Source organism: Aptenodytes forsteri, unplaced genomic scaffold, assembly GCF_000699145.1.
Source record: "Aptenodytes forsteri isolate BGI_AS27 unplaced genomic scaffold, ASM69914v1 Scaffold84, whole genome shotgun sequence".
Lineage (NCBI taxonomy): Eukaryota > Metazoa > Chordata > Aves > Sphenisciformes > Spheniscidae > Aptenodytes > Aptenodytes forsteri.
The window spans coordinates 3,675,356-3,700,933 of record NW_008795492.1 but is presented as its reverse complement, the minus strand read 5'-3'; the positions used below and the strand labels follow the sequence as shown (position 1 = coordinate 3,700,933).

The 25,578-nt window shown below is 35.6% G+C and overlaps 1 protein-coding gene across 1 annotated transcript in view; it reads left to right on the top strand.

Annotated features, from left to right (window-relative positions):
- The window catches only part of PARN (poly(A)-specific ribonuclease), a 70,398-nt gene that overhangs the window by 8,441 nt on the left and 36,379 nt on the right, over nucleotides 1-25,578 (top strand). The window contains exons 9-19 of the mRNA XM_009281650.1: nucleotides 683-725; nucleotides 1,395-1,475; nucleotides 3,619-3,675; nucleotides 4,656-4,733; nucleotides 6,978-7,021; nucleotides 7,509-7,551; nucleotides 9,259-9,334; nucleotides 11,590-11,700; nucleotides 11,786-11,855; nucleotides 18,655-18,710; nucleotides 23,507-23,593. Of these exons, the coding sequence (XP_009279925.1) occupies nucleotides 683-725; nucleotides 1,395-1,475; nucleotides 3,619-3,675; nucleotides 4,656-4,733; nucleotides 6,978-7,021; nucleotides 7,509-7,551; nucleotides 9,259-9,334; nucleotides 11,590-11,700; nucleotides 11,786-11,855; nucleotides 18,655-18,710; nucleotides 23,507-23,593 (746 nt within the window). The remainder of the gene's footprint in view (nucleotides 1-682; nucleotides 726-1,394; nucleotides 1,476-3,618; nucleotides 3,676-4,655; nucleotides 4,734-6,977; nucleotides 7,022-7,508; nucleotides 7,552-9,258; nucleotides 9,335-11,589; nucleotides 11,701-11,785; nucleotides 11,856-18,654; nucleotides 18,711-23,506; nucleotides 23,594-25,578) is intronic.

Below are 25,578 nucleotides of genomic sequence, written 5' to 3'. Positions count from 1 at the left end.
GAGGTCTTTTCCAACCTTAATGATTCTATGAATATCTACTTGTTAAGTAGTGAAGGACAATATTTTGACCTTGCTATCGGTTGGATGCTCTGTGGCTCTGTGTATGGTAGTACTTTGGTAATTAAACGTGATTGTGGTGGAGTGATGCAACCCTGTAGCAGAGGTAACGACATTTGTATTAATATTTCCTATTAGAGCTTACTGTTAGCAGGAAGTTCAGGGTTGTTTATAGATCCTAGAATAATTGACATATTAAAGGCATGCAGTCACCAATGAAGCTGTCTTGTGGCTGCAAGTAAATGAGAGCTTTCTCACCAGTGTTTTGGTTTTGGATTTCTTGAAAGCAGAGATTCTAGATTGTGATGAAATATCTAGATGATGTTTACTTAATATTACTAAAATAAGAAGTTATAGGTTCCACAACAATAGGATGGGAAATTGCATAAGAAAATAGATTTTAGTGCTAGTTACTGTTAGGTAACGTAAGGAGGCCAATTTAACTAGCTTATTGCTTAAAATTTTCCATTATTTTAAATTAAAAAGGAACTTTTAATAGTTCTTTTGCACTTAAGACTTATAGTAATAATGAAACATGAAATTACCAAATCACTGTTGTGGTTTCAATATGCTAAATGCCAAATTAATAACTACTTACATTTACTTTTCATTTGTTTTGATGTAGGTATCCAAAAGGTATCCATGTTGAAACTCTGGAGTCAGATAAGGTAACTATGCATGTTACTGCCTGTAACATTTGTTCTGTTTAAAGGAAATTGTATTTCTCAATTTTACCAACTCTCCTAACTTTTAGGTCTAACTTGAACTTTGTTATGCAAAATGCAAACGTTTTAAATGGAATACAATGAACTAGTTTCTAAACATTAAATCTGACCAACATATGGAGTGGAAGCATGTATTTGTGTGGCTTAATTTTTTTTTTTTTTTTTTAAAGGATACTAAAGGGTATTTTAAGATGTAGTGGATCTGACATTCAATATTGGTGAAAAGTAAATCTACTGGTGAAAAGTAGATCTTGATCTTAGAAGGAAAATAGTGGCATCACATGCTGTATCCTCACTTCCCAGCACAAATCTCTGCTTCAAAAGATACTTGAAATCCACTATTTACAAGGAAACGCTGATAACCTTTCCTCAGAAGTAAAAAGTGGATTTAGTAAAAGTAAGGTTTGGTGGATGAATCTAATACAGCTTTCTAAACTAGGCTTTTGGGAGTAGATGGTAAAGTGGTGCTTACAATAGAAACAGTCATGTTGCCAAGTAACTGCCGCTGAGGTATGACAATTTTCTTTACAATGTAAATTTACAGAAACTTGCAGTGGTCTTAAATATGAACTTCTCAGAGTCATTCCTCAAACTATACATTTTTTTTTTTAGAAGGAGAGATACATTGTTATTAGTAAGGTAAATGAAGAAGAACGAAAAAGAAGAGAAGAGCAGAAACAGGCAAAAGAACAGGTAAATAAGTTCAATTTCATTAGTTTACATAAAAGAGGGAGGCGGAGAATCTATGACTTCAATCAGCTATGCAAAATTGTGTGATTGGGTTTGGTAGTATTTCCCATTTGTTTGGCTGTGGCTGTTGTCTGAAATTGATCCTCCAAATTATACCAGATAACTTAGGCTTTGCAATAGAGCAAGAAGAGTTGCAAGACACTCTACAAAATTTTAAAGAATGAGTAATTGTAGAATAGTGAACCAATATTCCGGAGCAGTGAATTCCTCCTTATATGAATCTGCTGTATCAGAGAAGCATGGTCTAGTGATAGGAAACATCAGTTGATTGCATTTATTAGTGCTGTATAACAATAGTCATTGCAAAAAGTCTTGTAGAAATTCTCGAGCAAGTTTTCATGTTATTTGGATTCACAATCTGTCCTTGGAGCAGTACTCCGTTACAAAACTTGCTTGGTCTTAGTTGTCTGAGTTAAAATGTCCTGTACAATTAATATGTCATCTGACTTTTCTTGATAGAAGCATGCTGCACATGACTACTGTTGTAACAAGTTGACTGCAAGGTCATGTCTGGTATACTCAGGCACCCTCAGCAGTGTTTATAGGACTTGATATTTTTGCTTACTGAGTCTGACACAAGTTTCAAGAAGTCATAAGACTTGAATTGTGGGAATTCTTGATCACACTCTTGTGATGTGTGCTTACATGTTTCAAGATAAAGTCAACTTTCCCTCTTAAGAGGGAAAGAGATATCTAACAAGAGACCTCAACTAATGTGACATCTCTTTCCAAAAGGCAAGTTAGGGACAATTTACTACTACAGTAGATTTTTCCGAAGCAGTCTTTTTAGGTGTATTACTCACTCTGACTAGTGGCATTGGCATTCAGAGCTGAACTAAAATAACGGTGAATATTTTTACTGAATTTCACTTCTGGTTGAACAAAGACAAATAATGCAAGGCAGAAATTACTTCCCTAGACGTGAAAAAGAAAAATCTGTTACAAAAAATTCCTTAAGTGAAACTAAAATAGATGTTGTAGTCAGATCCCCCCGAAACCAATCTGAGTCAGTTTAAAATGTGTAACTCGCATTATATGATATCTTATTTGTGTAATATTTTAGTTGTATAATATTTCTTATTTTTGTTTATATAAATAGTGAAGAATGTTTCTTTCCCAGTTTCAATGTTAGCATAAAAATACAATCTGATTTAATAGAAAACAATCAGAATTCAACCTGTTGCATCTTACGACAATGTATATAAAAATATGGCTGAAGATACGTAGCTTAGTTTTAATATCTTCTTGAGCTGTTTGCAGTCTAATAGCTGTTGAGCACTATTGAAGATACTGTATTGACAATGAACTGACTACAGCTGTATTGGTCTGGTTGGGATGAAGTTAACTTTCTTCATAGCAGCCCATATGTTGCTGTGCTTTGCATTTGTGGCTAAAACAGTGTTGATACCATACAAGTGTTTTGGCTACTGCTGAATGGTGCTTGCACAGTGTCAAGGCTTTCTCTCTCTATTCCACCTTCCCCCAAAAGCAAGTAGGCTGCAGGAGTGGGCAAGAGGTTGGGAGGGGATGTTCGTGGTTATAGTGTTTACCTTCCCAAGCAACCCTTAAGCATACTGAGGCCCTGCTTCCCAGGAAGTGGCTGGACATCTGCCTGCTGATGGGAAGTGGTGAATGAATTCCTCTTTTTGCTTTGCTTGTGCACGCAGCTTTTACTTTTCTTACTAAACTTGTAATTATATTGATTCATGAGTCTTTTTGCCTTCCTTTGAATTTTTTTTTTTTTTTTTTTTTTTTTTTTTTTTTTTGTGTACTCCCTATCCCCTGGGAAAGGGGAGTGAGCAAAAGGCAGAGTGGGTGTTTGGCTTCTGGCCAGGGTCAACCCACCACAATAGCTTGTGACTTGTCCTACTTTACAGTGATCTAGAGCTACATATAAAACTGGAATTCTGTCAGCATCCTGCTTTGACCTCATGTATCTTCCAAATACTGACATTTCCTCTCTGGTCTGTTCTTGGTTATGTCTGAGAAACAGTTTGATCCAAACTGGTGTATCTGCCAGTTCACAGGTACAGTTTTGACAATATTTGTATTTATGTTTCACTAATGTAAAAATCTTTGCTTACAGGAAGAATTGAATGATGCAGTAGGATTTTCCAGAGTCATTCATGCCATTGCTAATTCTGTAAGTTAACATGATTTTTAACGTACCTTTGGTAGTAAGAAAAAAAGTAATTAATTCAAAGAAAGAATTCTTTTGCTGTTACATTTTGGAAGATAAGATTAAATACAAGTTAAAGTGGCTTCTCTTTTTTTTTTCAACAATACCAATTTCTTAGGGCTCTTAACAAGATTCTCTTAAGTAACTAAGCTTTGAGTTTTTTTTTTCTCTGTCCCTAAAAGATTGTTGTGGTTGGGGGTTTTTTTGGTTGGTTTTTTTTTCCCTCCCCCCCGGCAGTTAAAGGCTTAATCAGAGAAGGTCTTCTGGTTCTCTTCTACTTACACAGTTAAAATAGGCTATAGTTTCACATCTGTCCCCTTCAGCCCAATTATTTTCATGTAGTTGTTACAGCCTGCTGTGTAGAAAAAAAATAATAAGTATGCATATTGTTTTCTCTAGCAAATGGAGGATGCAGGGAAGCAGAAAAGGTTGTCATGTCAAATGAATCAAAGTTAACATTGAAAAAATTTCTTGTACTTTTTCAAGAAGGAACTTGCTTGTACAACATCTGGCATGAAAGGTTCTGCACTGTGAGAAGCCAGATCATGCTTCTAATAACTATCGTATATTACAACCGTAAAGAATATATTGTGAATTGTTGTACAAGTTGTAAATTAAAAGATAGTGGACTGAGAAATCACTTGACTTCAATCTTAAATAGATTACATTTGGAAACCAAATGTAAGTAGCTGTTCTAGTGCATCTTCTCAACATTTCAAGCTGCTGCTGAAGGCTGTGATAGGTGGTTGGGAGTAGAGGAAAAAGGAGTGGCTGCTCTGAGAGAATGGAGGAGTCTGTGGGGCAGGCAGAGAGCAAATGGGGAGGTTTGATTTGTATTTGTTCCAGCTGCCCTTGGCTAGCATCTGGGATAGGTGCTTTTCACAAATTGCCCTTACCATGGCTGTGATTGGAAATGTAACTAACATTTAATGTTCTTTTCACAGGGCAAGCTTGTTATTGGGCACAATATGCTACTGGATGTTATGCATACCATACACCAGTTCTATTGTCCCCTACCTGATGTAAGTAATCTTCTGAATGTTCAGATGATGAAATAAATGCCTCAATGTATTTCTCTTTAGTCTTATCTCCAGACTTTCTTGTGAATGGAAGCATATGACAGTCTATTAAGAACAACAGAGAAGTATTTTAAAAAGAACACTTGTTACTTCTGGGTTACTGCCTTATTTTCTTAAATCTTCATGTAGAAAGCTTAGTTGGATTGAAAGCTTCTCCTTTACATTTTTAAAATGTTCAAATTAAATGTTGGAATTGAATTGTGGTTTCTGCTCATATCTGTTAGTCCTTCAGAAACTGCTTGGATTCTCTTCTACTTACACAGTTAAAATAGGCTATAGTTTCACATCTGTCCCCTTCAGCCCAATTATTTTCATGTAGTTGTTACAGCCTGCTGTGTAGAAAAAAAATAATAAGTATGCATATTGTTTTCTCTAGCAAATGGAGGATGCAGGGAAGCAGAAAAGGTTGTCATGTCAAATGAATCAAAGTTAACATTGAAAAAATTTCTTGTACTTTTTCAAGAAGGAACTTGCTTGTACAACATCTGGCATGAAAGGTTCTGCACTGTGAGAAGCCAGATCATGCTTCTAATAACTATCGTATATTACAACCGTAAAGAATATATTGTGAATTGTTGTACAAGTTGTAAATTAAAAGATAGTGGACTGAGAAATCACTTGACTTCAATCTTAAATAGATTACATTTGGAAACCAAATGTAAGTAGCTGTTCTAGTGCATCTTCTCAACATTTCAAGCTGCTGCTGAAGGCTGTGATAGGTGGTTGGGAGTAGAGGAAAAAGGAGTGGCTGCTCTGAGAGAATGGAGGAGTCTGTGGGGCAGGCAGAGAGCAAATGGGGAGGTTTGATTTGTATTTGTTCCAGCTGCCCTTGGCTAGCATCTGGGATAGGTGCTTTTCACAAATTGCCCTTACCATGGCTGTGATTGGAAATGTAACTAACATTTAATGTTCTTTTCACAGGGCAAGCTTGTTATTGGGCACAATATGCTACTGGATGTTATGCATACCATACACCAGTTCTATTGTCCCCTACCTGATGTAAGTAATCTTCTGAATGTTCAGATGATGAAATAAATGCCTCAATGTATTTCTCTTTAGTCTTATCTCCAGACTTTCTTGTGAATGGAAGCATATGACAGTCTATTAAGAACAACAGAGAAGTATTTTAAAAAGAACACTTGTTACTTCTGGGTTACTGCCTTATTTTCTTAAATCTTCATGTAGAAAGCTTAGTTGGATTGAAAGCTTCTCCTTTACATTTTTAAAATGTTCAAATTAAATGTTGGAATTGAATTGTGGTTTCTGCTCATATCTGTTAGTCCTTCAGAAACTGCTTGGATAATGGCAGGGAAATTTAACTGACTGAATTGTTAAGATACTGGTTTGGAGCTTCAGCATTATTGTGTGGCATTTTTCCCCCTGTAGTTTACAAAGTGGGAATACATGTTTTCATATAATATAGTACAATTAATAGAATGATAAGAAATCTTGTAGCAGGATGATGTTCATTAGGGTGAAGAGGTGGAATGTCTGAATAATTGGAGGGAGCATACTTTCATGACTGCAGTAGGGCAGTCTAACAGTTCATGACTACAATAGTCTAACAATTAAGTTAAACTAAGCAATATGTTGGTGCTGAGGACATTGTCTGAAGAAGCCAAAGGTCTCATTGGAAGGATGGCCAACGTGATGGTTATGTTACTTGCAATCCTCAAGGGCTTGTGGGTGTTATGGGAAAGACTTGATTATGAGATGGGAGAAGGAAGTTTGGGACCTGTTCAGTGTTGGAACATAAGCAGTTGTCAGTTGTTCCTGTACTTTTGACACTTGGAAGATCTAAACATGTAGGCAGTCAACTGTCCACATGGAGTGACTGCTTATATTCCATTGACATCTTAAATGCTGGGAACTTTTAAGTAAAACTGTTAACACAGCTGGAATTAGAGGTAATCTAGGTTATATAGTAGGATATGGTATTGGAGGTGATAGAACATTTCTCTTAGGAATCGCAGACAAATCAGAAATAATTAGTCTGTAGTTCTATGTAATTGCAGGTGGTATCTAAGGTAATGCTGACAAATGCATCTTTTATGAGATGAGAATGCAGTTACTGTATCTCAGTTTTAGAAGCTGAATGGATAATTGTAGCTATTGCTATCTATCATCCTGAGACTGATAAACAGTTAACTTACTTGGATTTTATCTTCTGGTTTAATGTTAAATTAGGACCTAAGTGAGTTCAAGGAAGTAACATCATGTGTCTTTCCCCGGTAAGTTCTTAGTTCAAACTTCCAACTGTTTTAGTACTGTTTTAGCAAGCTGATATTGTTTATCCTAGCCCTGTAACCTAGCTGTTACTGGAAATAAAATTGGGAACAAGTTAGATAAATACAGTTTTTGAGGTATTCTGTAGCACTTCTTTTTCAGAAAAGCAGTGCTATTATTCTACTTCTTGGCAAAAGATGCAACTTTGCTACCCCGTTGTTTTTGGCATGATGTTTGGTGTTTTGAATCTGCACTACATTTGGAACAAGATTTATTTGCTACTTATTGTTTGCATCTCTTGCTATTGCTTAGTTGCTGTCCTTTTTCATGCTGAACAAAGCCAAGGAGTGTTTTGGCTGCTCTAAGATCTGAGAGTAATTTTTCAGTAGAGTGAAACTGCTGTTTCCCAGCTAATACACCAAAACATTTTTGAGGATTTGGCAAAATGGACATTCTTCCATTTCAACTTATTAGCTCTTACTTTGTTTCTAGGCTATTGGATACTAAACTGATGGCAAGTACACAACCTTTTAAGGTAAATTAATATAATATTATAGAATGATTTGAAGATACAAGTTTGCATTAAGCGTGTATTGAAACAATTTTTTTTTTTAGAGAGAAATGTTTCTTTCAATGTTTTCTGTGATGCTCCTCTTTTGTAAAAGAATGGTTTTTCTTAACCCCTTATCTAAACTGACAAAATTTTTAGAATACAAATTTTTACTTTTGTACAAGTGACTTTTGTGTTTGTTGTGGTTTTAAGGTAACTTAGCAGCTTTGAATTCCAAAATATGTACAGTTTTTGCTACTTAAAATGTGATTAGCAGATTTTTTGTCTCGTAAATTAGCACAAGATTGCATGTCTCCTCAGGAGAAAAAAAAAAAAAGTGTTATTCATGAACAAATAGGACCTGGAAGCTGCTTGTATACTCAAAGCTTTAGAATATTGTGAATGCTGACTTAGATTTGTCTAGAAAAAGACACTTGAACATCATCATTAGGTTCTATTGTGGCCTGCTGTTTAGTGGGTAGTCAGCAGGAGAAAAAAATTACAGGTTTCTCTTAAAAGCTCTTGCAGCATGAGCTAACAAAGAAGTATTGAGATAAGTGATCATACTCTCTGCTTTCTTGTGTGCGTTTAGAATGAGTTAATTAAAAAATATGCTGATGAAGCAGCATCTATCTTTCTGCATACCTTTCTGACTTCAGAGCATTGCATAACAGAAAATCTCATTAGAATGTACTTAGTAGATATTTTCAGGTTTGTCTTGTATACTACTGTAGTAAGAATAGAGGTTTTTGTATTTTGAAAACTAATAATCCTGCACAAGTTTTATGTTTGGTAGTTATGTTGGTATTTGTAATTTTTACAGTAGATGCTTGGGTTTTAGGCTATTGTTATCAAATGGTGCTTTGGGATGCCAATGTAATGTATCATTTAAGCTTGTTCATTGTACTGAGTTCTTCAGACCACAGACGATGATAACTGTAAACAGCTGTCTTGATTTAGAACCAAAGGAAATTTGGTCCTCAAAAATTTCAGACAACTTTAAGAAAGATTGTGTGAGATTTTGGGTTTTCTCTTGCTGTTGATTCTGCATGTTTTTTCCGTTGTACTGGTTGACAAAGTATATTTGATTATTCAGGAAGTTTGGTTTGAATAAATTAATAATCTACATATCCTTTCGTGACATTTTATAGATGCATATATAGATTCGGTAATGCAACTCAGCTAAGCTGAAGTGTAGGAGCAGCTTTCTGATTGTCAGGCTTCTTTCACTGTCTTTGTATTACTTTAAATCAGCAGTATTTACACTTACAAACCTATTCAAGAATGTCCAGTCAGCAAGCACACTTCAATACTCACCTTGAACCATTGCCTTCAACCATTATGATCAATATCTAGGATATTTTGCCTTGCTGTTTGTGTTGCCTTTTCCCCTGCCACATGTACCATGCATGGAACCAGATTCAAATAGAAATATTACTTTGGCATAATTTATCATCAAGAATTCTGAAAAGTATTAATAAATGCTTGTGACTCATAGATACTATGTTGTAGGTGAGGCAAGTACTTTTTAAGACTTGTCTTGACAGATGACTCTGGTGTATTAGTTTGAAATGAGGCTATGTATAAATACTTAGAGAACACAAGGTGGCAGCAGTATTTTTATCCTATTTGATTTCAGCTTCCAGGGAAAATGTGCTTGGCATTGGCAGTTAATGGTGTCTTTTCTTGCAGGAGATCATTAATAATACATCCCTTGCAGAACTGGAAAAGCGTTTAAAAGAGGTTCCATTCAGCCCTCCTAAAGTTGGTAAGGTTATATCAAAATGGTCTTATTTCTGAAATGTTGTCCTCTTTCAGAGGAAAAAGTGTTTTGATTATTTTTGTTCTTGGTCTGAAATGTAAATTCCCCTATTAATACTTAGTGTTTTGATGAAAGGGACTTCAAACATGGGCAATGCACATACAGTGCAGTTGCATTTAGAACTATTAGTGGAAGTCAGTAGGAATCCTTCCACTTTATTTCAGATAATAGAAGAATGGATGTATTCAGTGAACAGCAGTTTCTTCATCTTCTAATGATGGCCTTTTGTTTTTTTAGCTTGATTTTTGTTGAGTAACTTGAAATTGTTTTAAAACTGTTTCATTTGCTTATTATTGTCCTTCAGATCAAAGCCAGAGCACTCTAGTAGGCACTTGGACAAACAAAACCAGGAAAACTTACACAGTAGTGACTAGTCATGTGTGTTTTAGAAATCATTAAAGTTCCCTTAAAACTTTCTTTGCTTTGAGGTGAATGAAAGGATATTTAATCAAAGGGCAAGCTTATCTCAGGGTTCTGGATTTTTTCTTAAGTTGCTGATTTAGAAAAGGGAGGACAATACTCAACAGTAGAGTATGTTGGAAGGGAAGGTCTCAATGCTTAATCAAAAACAAGATGAGTGATACTTTTTTATATTGCTGAATGTGCAGAGCAGATGCACTTAAGCTGTAGTAACAGGACAGATAAGACGGATAATCTACAATCATCTTGGACAATGAGCAGGAGCTGTTGGTACTGAGACCTAAGTAATACCATACATATGGAGTGTACAGTAATTGCATGCAGACCTTTTAGTGGCATATCTTCTGTAGCTTCTTCTCAGGATGTAACATAATTTGGCAGCTGTCAGGTACTAATTTTTGCTGATGTAATATAAAATAATGATTTTACCTTTTTTTTTTTTCTTTCTTGAGCAATATATGACCATAATGGTTAATTGACTCAGAAGTGTTAATATTTAATCAGAGGTGATTAATGTGGTTCAGAACATCCAAAGCAAAGCGTGTTTAAAAATACTAGAATACTTTCATTAACTGTTCATTTATGGGTTTTTTTGGATATGTATCTATTAAAAAAAAAAAAAGTTAAGCACTAAGAAATGTCCTTTTCAGCTCAGCCAGTATAACTTAATGTTGTCTGAATCTCAGACAACTTTATTTTTTAAATAAATATTACAAAGGCTCATCTGAAAAAAGGCCTGATGTTTTGCTACTCTAGTTTTATGTATAAAAAATTTGGATTCAAGTTTCTTTTTACGAACTACAACAAATATGTATGCTTACATATTTCCACAGTATAAGTTATGCTAGTATTTCTGTATCACTGTTTTAAATCCTGGGTATGTTTCATCATAGTTTTAGCTTCTTTTGCTAGGTTGAATGCAATAAATTAAATGGAATTGTAGAGTTCACTTTTCAGTCTGTACCTTAATGTAAGGGTCGTGATTCGGGCTTTTCAAACAGTTAATTTTGGTCTTCCAGTCCTATTCTCAGTATAACTTCTAGAGGAAAATGAGCCAGCTTTCTAGAGGTTGAGAAGCTAGCTACAGAGGTGAAATAACTTTGATGTTGGGAGTGGGAAAAATGTAAATGATAAAGAAAAAAGTGTGATGTGCACATACTTCTCTGTTACTGAGACTTGGCCACTTTCAAACGCTTCTCTTAAGAGAAGTGCCTATTAAGGTTCCCACTTTAAGAGGTGATTCAAGGGATACTTCTCAAGGTCTTCACATAAACACCAAGTATGATTGTCAATAAAGTTGTCAATAGAGACATCCTTTAATCACTTAGTTCCATCTTCATTATTTAAATACCTTGAAAAATCTGACCATAGGTCAACTGGATGGTTAGCAAACAGGTTAATAGTAGAGTTTTCAATTAGCCTGAGTGTCTGTTCTTTTAAATGCAAGACAGTCAGGAAAAAATATGCTGTGTGGGGAATCCTGCTGTCATTGTGCTAGAATTAATACTCCATTTTGGCTAAGTAGGTATGTAGATTAATAGCTTTTTAATAGGAAGGAGTTTCTATCTTAGGAGCCTATTCTTACTTAAAAATACAGAACAAAACTGTGCTTTTTTCAGAACTTCTGAAATTTCAGAACTTCTGAATTTTCAGAAATTCTGAAAATTGTATAAACTTACCCAAATGATGTTATGCTCTGACAAAATAAGTGTGTGGGTAAGCATACAGGGCTGCCTTTAACTTCTGTGATAACGTGTTTACGAATTGTTTTTTCTCCTCAGAAAGTGCAGAAGGGTTTCCAAGTTATGATACAGCTTCCGAACAACTTCACGAAGCAGGATATGATGCTTACATTACTGGACTGTGTTTCATCTCCATGGCTAATTTCCTAGGTATCTATGTAGTCTTTTTCAAACCTTCTCCTTAATGCTATCTGTAGCTGCTTATTACATACTGAATTTCTTCTTCATTCATCAGGTTCATTCCTCAGTCCTCCGAAAAATCATGTGTCTGCTAGATCAAAACTCATTGAACCTTTTTTTAACAAGTAAGTAGTTGTTGTATTAAAAGACCTGCTAAAACATGGAAATAAAACACTAGCCTTAAAATATGTATCTCTAGCCTCAGAATCAATGGCTAACTGCATTTTTCTTTACACTTCAGTTTTGATTGACTTTCTGGTTCACGCTAGTAATGCTGCAGAGAGGCCAGAATGTGTAAAGTAAATACCTTTTCTTTTGAAGAGAATGGTTTACTTTCTGCTAACCTGTAAAAGGACACTTAAAACAGTACCTGGACTGCTTTAATGGCCTTGTCCATGCCAGTGTTGAGAATATGTTTACAATTTAGAAAATTATTTCTGGAGTAAGCTTTGGGAGTAGTGGAACTGAAGAAAAACTGGTGAGGTGTTCTTTATGTTGTAGGACACTGTCAGAAACTGGTGATAGTTAAAACTGAGTACGCTAAACGTTCTGGAAAAACTAAAATATCCCTACCGTAGTATCAATCCAAATAACACAAAACTATCGTATTAACATTAGCAGGTAACCCATTTTTAAGAAGGCATGATAAACATGTGTGATTAGTAGTCTATGGGATGATGCTATGATCAGTATTTTGCTTTTGAATTGGATCTTCATGCAAATTACTTGAACAAATTGAAGTAAGACTTGAGAAATCTAGAAGTCTTTATGCACAGATTTGATTTTTTGCATATTTAATCTGTAGATTTTACCTTATGAAGCTTCTAAAGATAGTATAACCTGTCACATAAAGGGAAAGGAGTTGAAGTTAAAAAGCTGCTAGTGTTTTAGTCTGTCTGTTTGTTTGTTTAAATTCAGGACAAATTCCATCCTTTCAAAACCCTATCATATATGAGTTGGCAAAAGTAATTATTTTAGCTTCAGATGGCCCACACAAATGAGGGTATAATCGTGATCAATGGCTTTCAGCTTTTATTGGTCTGGAAACCAAATTACTATAGTGGCAGCAGTTAGGAGATTCTCTTGACACTGAGACATATATGGAGTTACTGCCTCACATTCTAGCAGAAGTTAGAAATTGTATGTACATTCCTTAGACTGAACATGGACCTGCAGGTGACTGCTTGATTTGAATGTGAAGGTGATGACAGAATTGATCAGCATAATTTCAAGATAAGATTTATCACAGGGTTATTTTCAGTAACACCAGCACACACACATGCCAACTAGTAGATAACAATTGAGGGGGTTATTTTTTCAATCATTAACCAAAATGCTTTCAGTTCTTTCTAGAGATGCATATCTGCAACAAGTACAAACTGAAACTTCTAAAACTGTCACAATAATATGTTAAATTTAAGCTTTGCAAGTTAATTAAGTTGTGTACTTCAAATGTGATATTCCTCTAACAGTGACATTTCGAAGTTTTGAGAGGAAGCCTGCTGTGTCTGTTCTGGCTTCAGAGTTAACACTGCCTAACTGTAATGAAAGGGAAAGTTAACAAAAAATTGTAGAAAGAACAGCTGCAAACTTTTTTTTTTTTTTTTTTTTTTTTTTTTTTTTTTTTTTTTTTTTTTTTTTTTTTTTTTTTTTTTTTTTTTTTTTTTTTTTTTTTTTTTTTTTTTTTTTTTTTTTTTTTTTTTTTTTTTTTGCAAGAACTGAAAATTACTATTTACAAGAAAAAAAGAAAGTTTATGCATTCTGTCATTATTCAGAACTTGTAGCTTCTTGTTTCAGAAAAGTTATGTATTATTTTTAAGTCATGAAAACTTCGAAGTCTTGCCATGTCTTACTTTCACATGATCTTAGAAGCTTTGCCATATTCTAACTAACCTCTGCCACCTCACCCCAGTCAGAGCTTGGAGATGAGACTCTCTCACCTTTTCCTTATAGTGAGCAGGCCCAGGCTTGTATTTTTAAAGCTTTTTATTTTTTTTTTTAACTATAATATAAAATAACAAACCAGAATAAGACAACTCCATTTACTTAATTAATTTTTAAAAAAGAAAAAAATATTTAAGTACATGTCAGAAGTCGGAGCTGTTGGATATTTAAATGAACAAGTCTTTTGCTCTGTTCAGTATGTCCTTGCAGACCACATCGCTATTTCCAGCACTTGGTCTGTTTAGCACCTGTAAGTAGCATCCAGGGCTTGTGCAATTTACATAGTTATCTTAAGGTCCCTAGTAAGTATGTTGCTTCTGGGGCTTTTTTGCAGGTATGCTCTGGGCTGCCAGCTAGCTTCCTGCTACACCTAGTTTTCTCTAGTTTGTGGTCTAGAAGCTTTCCCTAGCTGAGCATCCTCTCTTCCTCCTGGGGAGAAAAAAAACTATCTTCCTCCTTCCTCCAGAAGTTCTACCTGATCCTGTGGGCAGCAGTCAGAACAAGGAAACCTTTTCCTTTGTGCTGTAGTCATGTTCTTCAAGCAAAACACAAACTACAACATGCAAACAGTAAGCTAAACAAATGAAAGTTATACTATCTGTCACAAAAGTTTTTCCTGAAAGAAGCTGAACAGAGTAGTTTATTTTAAGGCAATTATTTAGAAGCAATGTTCTCAGTTTGAACTATTATCAAGAGTCTTGAAAATGTTCTTTAAAGCAGACCACTTTATGATTCTTTGGGTTGTTTATAAAGTCTTAATTTCAAGATCTCTGAATACTAGGTGTTTAAATGCAGTTTAGAGATTAAACTTTTACATGATTGGTGTGACTGATAGGATTTTGGAAATGTTTTCTGTTTGAATAGACTTGTCACTAATGTGAATAGTGGGAGTAAATTTAAAACTGAAAAATCAAGCTTTGATTTTTACAAACCTAGCCTTCAAAGAAAGGTAATACTTTTTTCAGTAGTTATTTTGACCTCTTTCATTATGTCAGCAAAGTTACGGAACTTCCTGGCTTGCCATTCAAGAGTGGTGGCCAGCATATAGGTTAATGTTCATATAGGTTAATGATGAACATAGGTAAAATGTTTAGCTTCAACTTCTTGTAGGAGTGGAACTGATTAAAAACAGACTTTGCCTTAGGGTTGTTTGGCTCTTTTAGGCATAATGCAGTAAATTATATGATAAACAACTCAATAAGCCAAGAATTCCAGAGATGCATTTCTGTAATCTTTATGCTTCGTTGTATATACAACATCTTTGAAAAATCATGTTCATATGAACAATCTGCTGTGAGTAATCCCTGATGAACACTTAGGAGTTGAGATGATGGGACTTTTTGTATTGTAATATCTAAACTCTTATGTGTATAATTCAGATGCTATATTGTGTATTATATGCTTTGGAGTTGATTTGAAATTTTTTGACCTGCTTTGCTTAGAGCAACATCTCTTCTCTTCTGCCATACCTCCCTGTCCCCACCTGCAAACCCCTCTGAAACTTTTAATGACAACTTTATTTTGGATCTCTTTGGGTTGTTTGAATGTTGGGTTTTTTCTTTTGATGTAGCTGGAGGCAGGGGTAAAAGAGGTTTAGAGAAATGGAAACATCATGTTTTATTGAGCTGAATAGCATGATGGTCTGTAGAAATATAAGTTATCTTAGAAATATTCTTTTTCACACAAAGGGATATCAGAAACCAAAATTTAATGTATGTGCAAATAGCTTGGTTTTTTGCTATATTTGTGGAAAATGTCTCACCAGGGAGCTAGGTTCTCTGGCATGTATTGCAAATCAGTTAATTTCTCCCTCTGCTTTTCTATATTAATTTAATTTTCTTTGCAAAATTATTGCAAAAGAACATCAGCGTGCTTTTCTGCAGTTTGACTGGTAGCTTTTCAATCACAGTGTAGGAGTAAACAATTGCTGTCCTTGTGCTTTCAGCCACATGTGGCTGTACTAGTTACTGAGCTGGATTGGTAAACTGATCTGGGTTTAAAAAAGATGCCTTTTATTTTTTCAGCTGGATCAGTTTCTCTACACAGTTCATCACACAGTTGTGAAAACTCATCCTAGCTCAGTGCAGAGGAAGAACATTGACTACTTGAGACTACTTATGCATTGCTGTGAAGTGGCATGATCATAGCCTTGCTCTCTTTATTTTACTTGACTTGCCACAGAAACAATTGTCTTCCAAGTGGCTGTCTCAAAATACCTCAAAGTTCCTAGGATATTTTTGTATATTGAGAAATAGACCTCTGTCCTCGGACCATGTGATCTGGCTGTAGCCTCTAAACAGTGTAGGAAGTAACATTTTTTTAGCTTGGTCAGTATAGCTTTTAAATAATTGTGAATTAATGTAGTGAAAAGCAATGTCATAGCCACAACTTCACGAATCTAGCTAATTTAACATAAAGTAGGGTTCATGTTGTCATACAGAACAACCTCATTAGTTTAAATTTTCTGCAGATAGATGAGGAATCTTACAACCATAATTATGGATACTTAATTATGGATTATACTGCAACTCAGTGTTCATAATCCATGTGATGTAAGTTAGTGCTACAAGATGCAGTTACTTCTGTAACGTACTTTAAGTGCACTTAATACTAAAATCAGTATTTATACTATCTCTTTAGGGAGTGTGTGTGTTTGTGTGTGTATGTGCTGTTTAGAAACATAGTTCTCTGACCAAACAAATAAATGTAGGATTTGTGTCAGAGGATAAAAAACTGATCTTAATTAATCTCAGGTATATGCATTTTTTTTGGCATAAGTCTGTTCTTGCTGTTGGCCACTGTATTGCTTTCCTCAACATGATAAAACCTGGGGGAGGGCAGCTTAACTAGTATTCTCCCCGGAAGTTTTTGTTGTATTTTTACTAAACTTCATCTTTATTTTTATGAAAACTGCTACTTAGGAAACTAAACTAGTTATTTGTGTACTTTAAAAAGTAGCTGGTTCCAAGAATTCTGTGAAAGCTTTTTCTTCAGATAGCTCAACTTAAACCAGATCTGCCTTTTTTTTTTTTTTTTTAAACTTTTGCTATCCTGCATGGATGATGGACAACCTTCATCCAGTGAAGACTAAACTGCTTTTACTGACTAGCTGAAATACTGTATATTTAGGCTATGCTTATCCCCTACACTGGATTCTGAAGAAGCCTGTGGCTCCTACTAACAGTGCCATTGACATTATTTCAGATGAAGACATGAGCACAAATCATAGGTAATAAATGGAACTGAGCATCTTTCGACAGTCAAAGTGAAGCCCAGCGTACTAGCAGAGCATAGATCCCAGAGCCGCAAGTTCTTTTCTGCTCAGCTAGGTGCTCTGTGATGGCGGTATGATCCTGCCTGATGTATTCCACCAGATATAGGCACCTCCCTTCTATTCCTCCTTGGAAGATGTGTCCCACACTCCCTCTTTGTATTCCTCCTCCCTTTAATCTCAAGAAAGATACCCGTATGGCCTGATCACTGTGTCTCCTGTCTGTTGTTTTCTGGGTGGATGGCTTTTTTTTGTTTCTTTTTTGAGCCATAGCACTGCATGTCCTGTCAGTATTACCCCGGATCTCTAGGAGATGTCAGAGTAAGGACGTTTTTCTCTGTTTCCTTGTGGAAGCTGTGTTCTGAAGCTAGCTTCGTTCTCAAGATGTTAGTCCTGTCCTGTTTAGACAGAGAGCTATAATGAAGCCAAGGCTATAGGAGTATGGCACCTAAAGCTAAACATAAGAAGAAACTCTGGCTCCTTTGTAAAATATCTTCTTTACTCAGTGCTATGCTGGAATTGTTAAAGTTTCTAAAGTTAATTGATGCTGATGTTTCTAATTTTTATTGATAAAATTCCTTTTAGGTTCTGCAGTGTTTAGGGGGTCACAGTGCACATTATACTGTATCTTCCCTGAAACTCAGGAAGAGAAATTAGATGGGACAGTGTGTATCATAACTGGTGTCAGTTCTCTGAAGACCCTCTGGCTCACATGTGAACCTGTCATATAGTCAATTTTCTCCCCAGTGGTGGTGTTTTTTTCTTCTCCTGAGTATTGTTATCAACTGCATTCCAGTAGACTTTTCAGTGATACAAGTAACCATAAGGGCATAATATTCAAACTCTTAAAAACTAATAGTGAGTGTGGTATGATACAAAGAATCTCTAGGGAATTACAGATCAGTCTGCACACTTAAAATGTTTTTATTTGTTGTTTGTATTGGTCATTACTTAGTTGAATACTGTAACTGTAATCTGATAAGCATTTTAAAAGCTTTTTGAAGTTATGATAGAAAAGTTATTTATTTTAGCCATCCAGTGTACATTATACACAGCAAATGTTTTGTAACAGCAATGTGGCATCTATACCTATGACAGGATTTTAGGCTACTTACCTTATTTTGGAGGGAAATAGTTTTCAGAGCTGAATATGAACTTTTATTAAAAACATTTGTTGAATGTTTTGAGAAACTCTTCAGTTACATGTTAAAGGGTGAAAGACTTGTCCTGGTTGTTTCCACTAAAGGGTCATGATGGCTTTTGCAGTTTTAGGGTTTTAAGATCCATTCTGTCTAAAGCATGATGCAGTGCTCAGAAAATGGGGAAGTATATGTGTATTTAGAATGACAGCTTTTGCAGTATCCACCGTGTAACTGACTCTTACTGTGCAGAGCTGCTACTTTCTAAATGTTCATTTCCCCACTTGTTTTAATTGTTTTCAGCAGTAGCAGTTTGGGGCTTCTTTGTTCTTGTTTTGTTGAACAAGTGAAATTACTAGCATGATGCCAAGTAACTTTTTGAATCTGGATTGTTAGATAATGGATTGGACTTAATTAGAGGGTCTGTTTGTTTTAATATAGCTTAAGATATGGTTGGGATGATTAATTCTGCTTCTTCAGAAGCAACATCTAAAAAACTATAAAAAGGAAAGCTTATTAAAAAGTCTTTAGACAGAAATTTGCTAATGGTGCTTTTCCGTTTTGCTTCAGGCTATTTCTCATGAGAGTAATGGACATACCATATCTCAATTTGGAAGGACCAGACTGTAAGTAGCTTATTTCATTGTAAACTTACTACCATTCTGACAAATTTCCTGGAGGAGGAAGTGTAGAGGTTAATTATCATATATCTAAAGCATGGGACATCAGCTGTGTTTAGGTTATTAGCCACTTACCAAATGATCTAAATGTGTGTTTCCCCCCCCTTTTTTTTTTTTTTTGAATGAAGTAGTAAAACTATAAGTTCTTCAACTTTGACCAGGGAATCTGTGTTACAAAGGAGATTGACTAGAACAGATTAAACTATTGTAACTGAATGTAACAGAGTTTGAAGTTAACAGCTTTATGGTTATTTTGGGTCACTATTCGTACGTACCATACAACACATGAAGTGGGGTCTTAACACTTTCTCCCTCTCCCCTCACCCCAGCAGTAAATACAGGATGCAAACTAGTGAATAGCAAATGGTTCTGAAAAATCTTCTGGCCACTTCCCTTCAAATTTGCGTGCAGCAGTACTTGTACTTAACTTCAGTCAAAACATCAGAATTCTTTTGCCACATGAGATTATGATTACATAAATGGAAAAGTACTACTTGAAATATTTTTACATTTTAAGTTATTTCTGGTTACAGACCTGGGGTTGTAATAAGGTGCTAATACATTTAAGTGAAACCAGATTTTACTAATATAAAGGTCCTTACTGTTATGGGATGTTACACTATGAGGGAGAAAACTTTGGATGGGTGTTACCACTGATGTCTTGTCTTATGAAAATGTGAAGCCCTGGAGGTCAGTCTAGTCATCGACTAGATGAAAGCTTAATTTTATACTGTGAAGTCAGATACACAAATGTCTTAAAAATGATACCCATCTGGAAGCAATATTGATGTGAAGACATTTTCCACTCCATGCATCAGAAAGCTCAGGCTGGAGGATGACCCTTTATTAGATGCTAGTTTAATAGTAACAGAATGCAGTTCTAGAAAGATGGAAGTAACTACTGGAGAGGAAAATACATGCTGTAAGGGCATATATTTAACTTTTAAATGCAGTTAGGTGATCGGATCACTGAGCTCTGGCTCTGCGGATCTATTGGAATGGTTATCTAATTATGTTGCATACTTCTTTCCCCAACTGTTTGATATTGAGTAGAAGAATGGATAAATACTTGGGTCATTGAGAGAATGCCAAAGCTACTAAGCTGTAAAGATGCTACTTCCAGTTGCTAGCCAACTTACAGGATTGTTTTGATACTTTGCCAAGAAGAGTTGCCAAAAGAGAGTCTGCCTCTGAAAGTCTGTCTCTTTTATCTGAAAGCCACTCCTGTAGAACAGACTGATGCAGATGTTACAGCAGAATCTGAACCAGGGAGACTTTCTAAGCTTCAAAATGGAAAGTACATCTAGGGTGGCATGTTTGGCTGGCTGCTTTAGAAACTTTTATCTCTATTCTGAGATTTAAATGCTACTGTAGCTTGAGGAAGCTATCTGGTTGGTTGTTGTCTGTAGGGGGCATTTTTGCAGAGAAGTAAAGCCACATAAAGAATAAGGCCACGCTTCTGTGGTAGATATACATAAAAAATAAAAAAAAAAAAAAAAAAAAAAAAAAAAAAAAAGGGGCGAAAAGTGACTGTCTAAGTTTTGTTGTGATTGTCAGTTTGTTTGTCCTGTAGTGTACAGCTAGTGCAGCTAACTAAGTGACTGTCTAAGTTTTGTTGTGATTGTCAGTTTGTTTGTCCTGTAGTGTTACAGCTAGTTCGTGCAATTTTTCTAGAAATAATAGAGTTCGGTAACATATGCTAGGTCAAATAGTATTGAATATGTGAAAGTGGCTTTCATCATCTTCTTTTGTTACTGTGTATTAAAAACTCTTTAAAAAGAATGCAGTTGCTGCACAAAATCACTGCAAAGCAGAATATGAATCAAATATTTCTCACCTGAGTATGTAGAAGGTATAGAGGTGTAACAGCGGATTCAAAGAGAATTTAAGAATAAACTGATACTGGAGAGTTAGGAGTAGTTTCTTCTCTCTAATCAATAGAAAAAGGCTGTTATATAACATCTGAAGCTGGAGTTGTTACAATTCTCTACTACTGGATTGCAAATACTTAAACCTTTGAATTGCTAGCTGTTCAATAGGCTATACAGGAATGAATTGATCTTCATTGGCTTGTTAAGACAACTTGTGGGGTTTTGGTGTTTGGCTTGTATAGTGCCAAATTCAAAAAATTGAATTCTGGTGCTTAAAAAGTTTTGTCCTTTTGGTTTTTGAAGTAGCAGATTTAAGGAACAAGACTTCCCTTGTGCTCATGAAAGGATTGCTTTCTTCAGCTACTTGTGTCTCCATCCAATCTGATGCTCAAGTGCTCATGCAAACCTGTAATTTGTTAGCAGGGAGTTTCTAATAAACTCATGCTAACCCAGCTTGTTTTGAGCTAAAAAGATTAAAGCACTTACAAGCAAATCACAAGTGGCTAGTGGCTGGCAGCTATAACATCTTCAGTTAATACTGTTTCATCTGGAAGAGGCTATATTCCTGCATACCCGTCTCCAATATCAATTTTATTTCAGCTGATATGATCAGACAGATGAAAAATTTACTCTTTTCTAAGCTGCATGGGTTCTGCTGACCAACTAATTAGACACCATGTTACAACTTTCCACAGGGTCATGTTCCGGTCTTCCATTTTTTTTGCAACTGAAAAACTAGGTTCTTTACTTATGTGGAGCAAAACAAGTAGTTTACTCAAAACTTATGAAACTTATTTTCCCCTGACTTCATTAAGCATTCAGTATTTCAGTTATGAGATGCTGAGTTAAGACTGTATTATTTTTACTGTTGGTACACACATAATGGTGCTTGCATGAAGGTGTTGGGGTTTTTTTAGTATTTTAAGACTATAATCGAGTTCATGCTGCAATCACTTACTTAGATGCATTTGGAAATATCTGTTCTATTTTTATGACATGTTTTGGTTAGGAACTTGAGTTTTAGAGGCCTCTGAGTAACTGTTGTGTTCTGTTGAGTTTACGCAAGATGTTAAAAAATTATTTGGGAATAAAAATTCCATTAACCCTTTGGGCAGGGGTGGGAAGGCTTAAAACCAAAGCGCATAAAAATCTATTCTATCTATTCAGGAAACACTGTAGCTGTTGAAAGCTACAGTTCTCAAGTTCATGCAAAAATGAAGCCTTACTTGTGGAATAGAGATACACTTAGAAACATACATGCTTTCTCCTATAAAGTACATACCAGGCTGAGGACACTACCACGTACTGTAATTACTAGTCATAACTGAATTGTAGTAATTGCTAATGCTTAGCTGTATTTATGAAATTAATAATCCACAAGGCTTTCATCAGTAAACAGTGCAAAGTTGCATCTTAACCAAATGTGGCAAAAAAACCTAACAGGTTTTCCCTTGTATAATGGGGTCAAGTACACATGAAAGTCGGATATAGCAATAACAAGTGATTGATGGTCCGATTTTGGACACGTGCTCCATGGATGAGATCCACCTTGAAAAACTCTCCTATTTTAATGCTGACAGCTGAGGAGATCGGAAACTAGAAAAGTTTGTATCACAAAAGAATTCAGGAGGGTAATTCATTAAGATGAAAGTCAGTCCCTATATCTCTATACCCAAAGAAGAGAGAAGCTCTTCCTGAGAGTGTTTCCATGTGGTCAAGTTAAAATCTGATCATATACAGCTGTGTGTAGTTAACCCTTGAGTTACCTTTAGCAAACTGGAGCAGTAAATTATAAAGTGGAACACTCCACTTTAATGGTTCAGCCTCTGTCTAACATCAAACGTAAAATGACAAGGGAAGATCTAGCAATGTTTCATGCATAAAAACATAAATCTGCAGATACCTGTGGAGAGGCTCAATTAATGACTTGTGAATAGTTTCATATGACAATGGAAAATATTTCAATATTTTTGCACCTTAAAATACAGTATTCCACTTGCTGCTTTTTAAAATATGGTAGGAATTCACAGGTTCTCAAAGCTCAAGTGTCTAGTGAAGGGAACTTCAGTCTCATGTACATTGTGGTGATTTCTTATGTACAAATGATCTTTACTGGGCGAGGTCAAAGGTCCGTCTTGTTTAGTAGCCTGCCTCTGATGATGACCAAAACCAGATGTGTAGGGGGAAGTGTGCAAAAGTAAGGCAGATGTATAGTGATAACTTCTGCTGTACTCTTACATCGTCCAGCGGTTTGACTTGGATTCTCTCTCTCAAATTCACAAAGCTGCAAATAACTTTCAGTGTACACCAGACTTCCTTTGCACTTCCTCTTTAGATGTTGTTTTTTACATGCTATTTTTTTCTTGGTGTAATTTTTAATTAAAAAAAAAAAGTCTGTCAGTGTGTATATTCTAGCTTGTACCTTATGTTATATGAAAACTGAATTGAACATTGCTTCACAGTAAGTTTTTTATTGGCAGAAAAATGGCAACATTGAATTATTGCTAAGAATTTTTTAAAGCTAGAGCTGGAGCATGAAGAGGCTGTTGTTTTTCATTTCTGTCCTTGAACTTGGCACAAAGGATGTGAAGGACTGGATTTGTGGGCATTTCCCACTGCATGTAATGCTGTTTCAATTTCTTATACAGATGAGCTAGTAGGATTTAGTACGTCTATTTCATGCATACTTGCAGGCACATTTTTGTTGGTGCCTGATGTAGTGTCATAGATCTTGGCCTGTTTTCTTATTTAAAAAAAAAGAAAAGAAAGGAAAAAAAACCCAACACACAACCATATTGGATAACTTTTTTAGGATATTCTAAAGATACCCGTAGTGACTCTTATTTTAGCAAACGCTTTTTTGTTTTGCAGTGCAGCCAAAACGAGATCATGTTCTTCATGTTACTTTTCCCAAAGAGTGGAAGACTAGTGACCTTTACCAGCTTTTCAGTGCCTTTGGTGAGTGATAGTCTATCCTTCCTTGCACTTTTTTTTTTTTTTTCTTCTTCTTTGTCATTAACAAATACCTCTGGTTTTGTTTGTTATTTTTAATCTGTGGATGCAGACTTACTCCCAGTATAGGTAATGATGAATCGCCTTTTGTAATTTTTGAATGGTGTCCTGTGGACTTCCTTTGTAATGATGTGTTGAAAATGTTTGCCCTGATGAACTGCTCTTTAGAAGTCTTTTTATGTGGTGCTTGTTGAATATTGTGGACCTTTGATCGTTTTATTTACAGCCTCTCCTGGGAGGAGGTAAGAGTTTATATAGGTGGGTAAAGGGAATGGGGATTGGTCTGAAAGGCAGATCAAGGTTTTAGGAATAAGGTTCATCCTGCAGTCTGCTTTAAAGCCAGATGCTAACTTACGTGAGTCTAGGCAAGCAAGCAAGCAAGCTTGAAAATAGTCAATTTGACTGCAAGATTGTGAACACCATCCAAGTCAGAAGAAATGACAAAAAAGCTATCTAATAACTGGGGACTAGTAGTCCTGTTGTTCCTCTACTAAGTATTAGTATATAATGTAAGGACATGGAGATCCTAAATAATTGCCAGTGATCTCCTGATACCTAAATCTTGCAGCAGAAAACAGTGATTATGCTTTGTGTCCCTAAATCAGAATAGGAATGATCTTTCATACAGCTCTGTGTTGGATGTTGTTTCCAAGATTTTTATTGCAGATTGGTTTCTAGTTTCTTATTGCTGGGTAAGGTAATGCTTCAAAAGAGATCTTTTGGGCTTGCACTGAATTATAAATTATTTTTCTGGGGTTTTTCCCTGGTTTTTTTTGTTTGTTTTGGGGGTTTTTTTTTGTTTGTTGTTGCGTTTTGTTTTGTTTTTTCAAAGAGGTAACTTCTTTCCATTTCTTAAAACATTTAATGTAAAATAAAAATTATCACTCTTATTAAAATAATTTTTGCATGATTTTCCAGAAATATTTGCTTGCAATACTTACGTTATTGAAAGTAGCTTATTAAATGTTATGTATAATAGACATTTATGCATCTTGTCTTCCTCAAATTCTGTAATAAGGATTTTAATGGGAAATTGCTTTTTTTTTTTAAAAAAAGAAAGGAAGCTATTAACCAAAGTGTTTATTGGGGAGATTACTTTCTCATTTAAAGAAATAAAATCTTTGCTTTACATTAGTCTTGGCAGCTCTAAGGAGAGCATGTATGACTGAATTTGTAACTTCATATTCCTAAAAATTTTCTGCTTGGCACTATATTTTCACCTTTTTCCTGCCCCCAGTCTTACTTAAAGTCTCAGTACCGACTTTGTCCATTGGAATATAATTGTTATAAAAACTGTGCATATTTTTACATGTGTATTTATTATCTATTATGAAATGGACCTTTCCCCTTTTGGAGACAAACAAATGAAGAGATGTCTGTTTAGCTAGTACTTGATCAGTGTACTGCAGAGTGTACTGCAGATGTTTCAGAGTAATAGAATCATAGAATCATTTAGGTTGGAAAAGACCTTTAAGATCATCGAGTCCAACTGTAAACCTAACACTGCCAAGTCCACCACTAAACCATGCCCTAAGCACATCTACACATCTTTTAAACACCTCCAGGGATGGTGACTCCACCACTCCCTGGGCAGCCTGTTCCAGTGCCTGATAACCCTTTCGGTGAAGAAATTTTTCCTAATATCCAATCTAAACCTCCCCTGGCACACCTTGAGGCCGTTTCCTCTCGTCCTATCACTTGTTATGTACCACACTTAATGACTTAAGTCAGAGTTTGTAGTGTGGCAAACAGATTCAGGGAAAACCTGAACCTAACCTCCACTGAAATAATTGCTGTGGTATCCATAAGGACATTTAATCACCAGTTAAAGGATGGAAGTCACTCAGTGTACTCAGTCTCGTTACTCCTGTGCTTGCTGTGGGTCACCACGCTAGTTTACAGAATACTGTTCTCCTCTCCACCTAGAATTG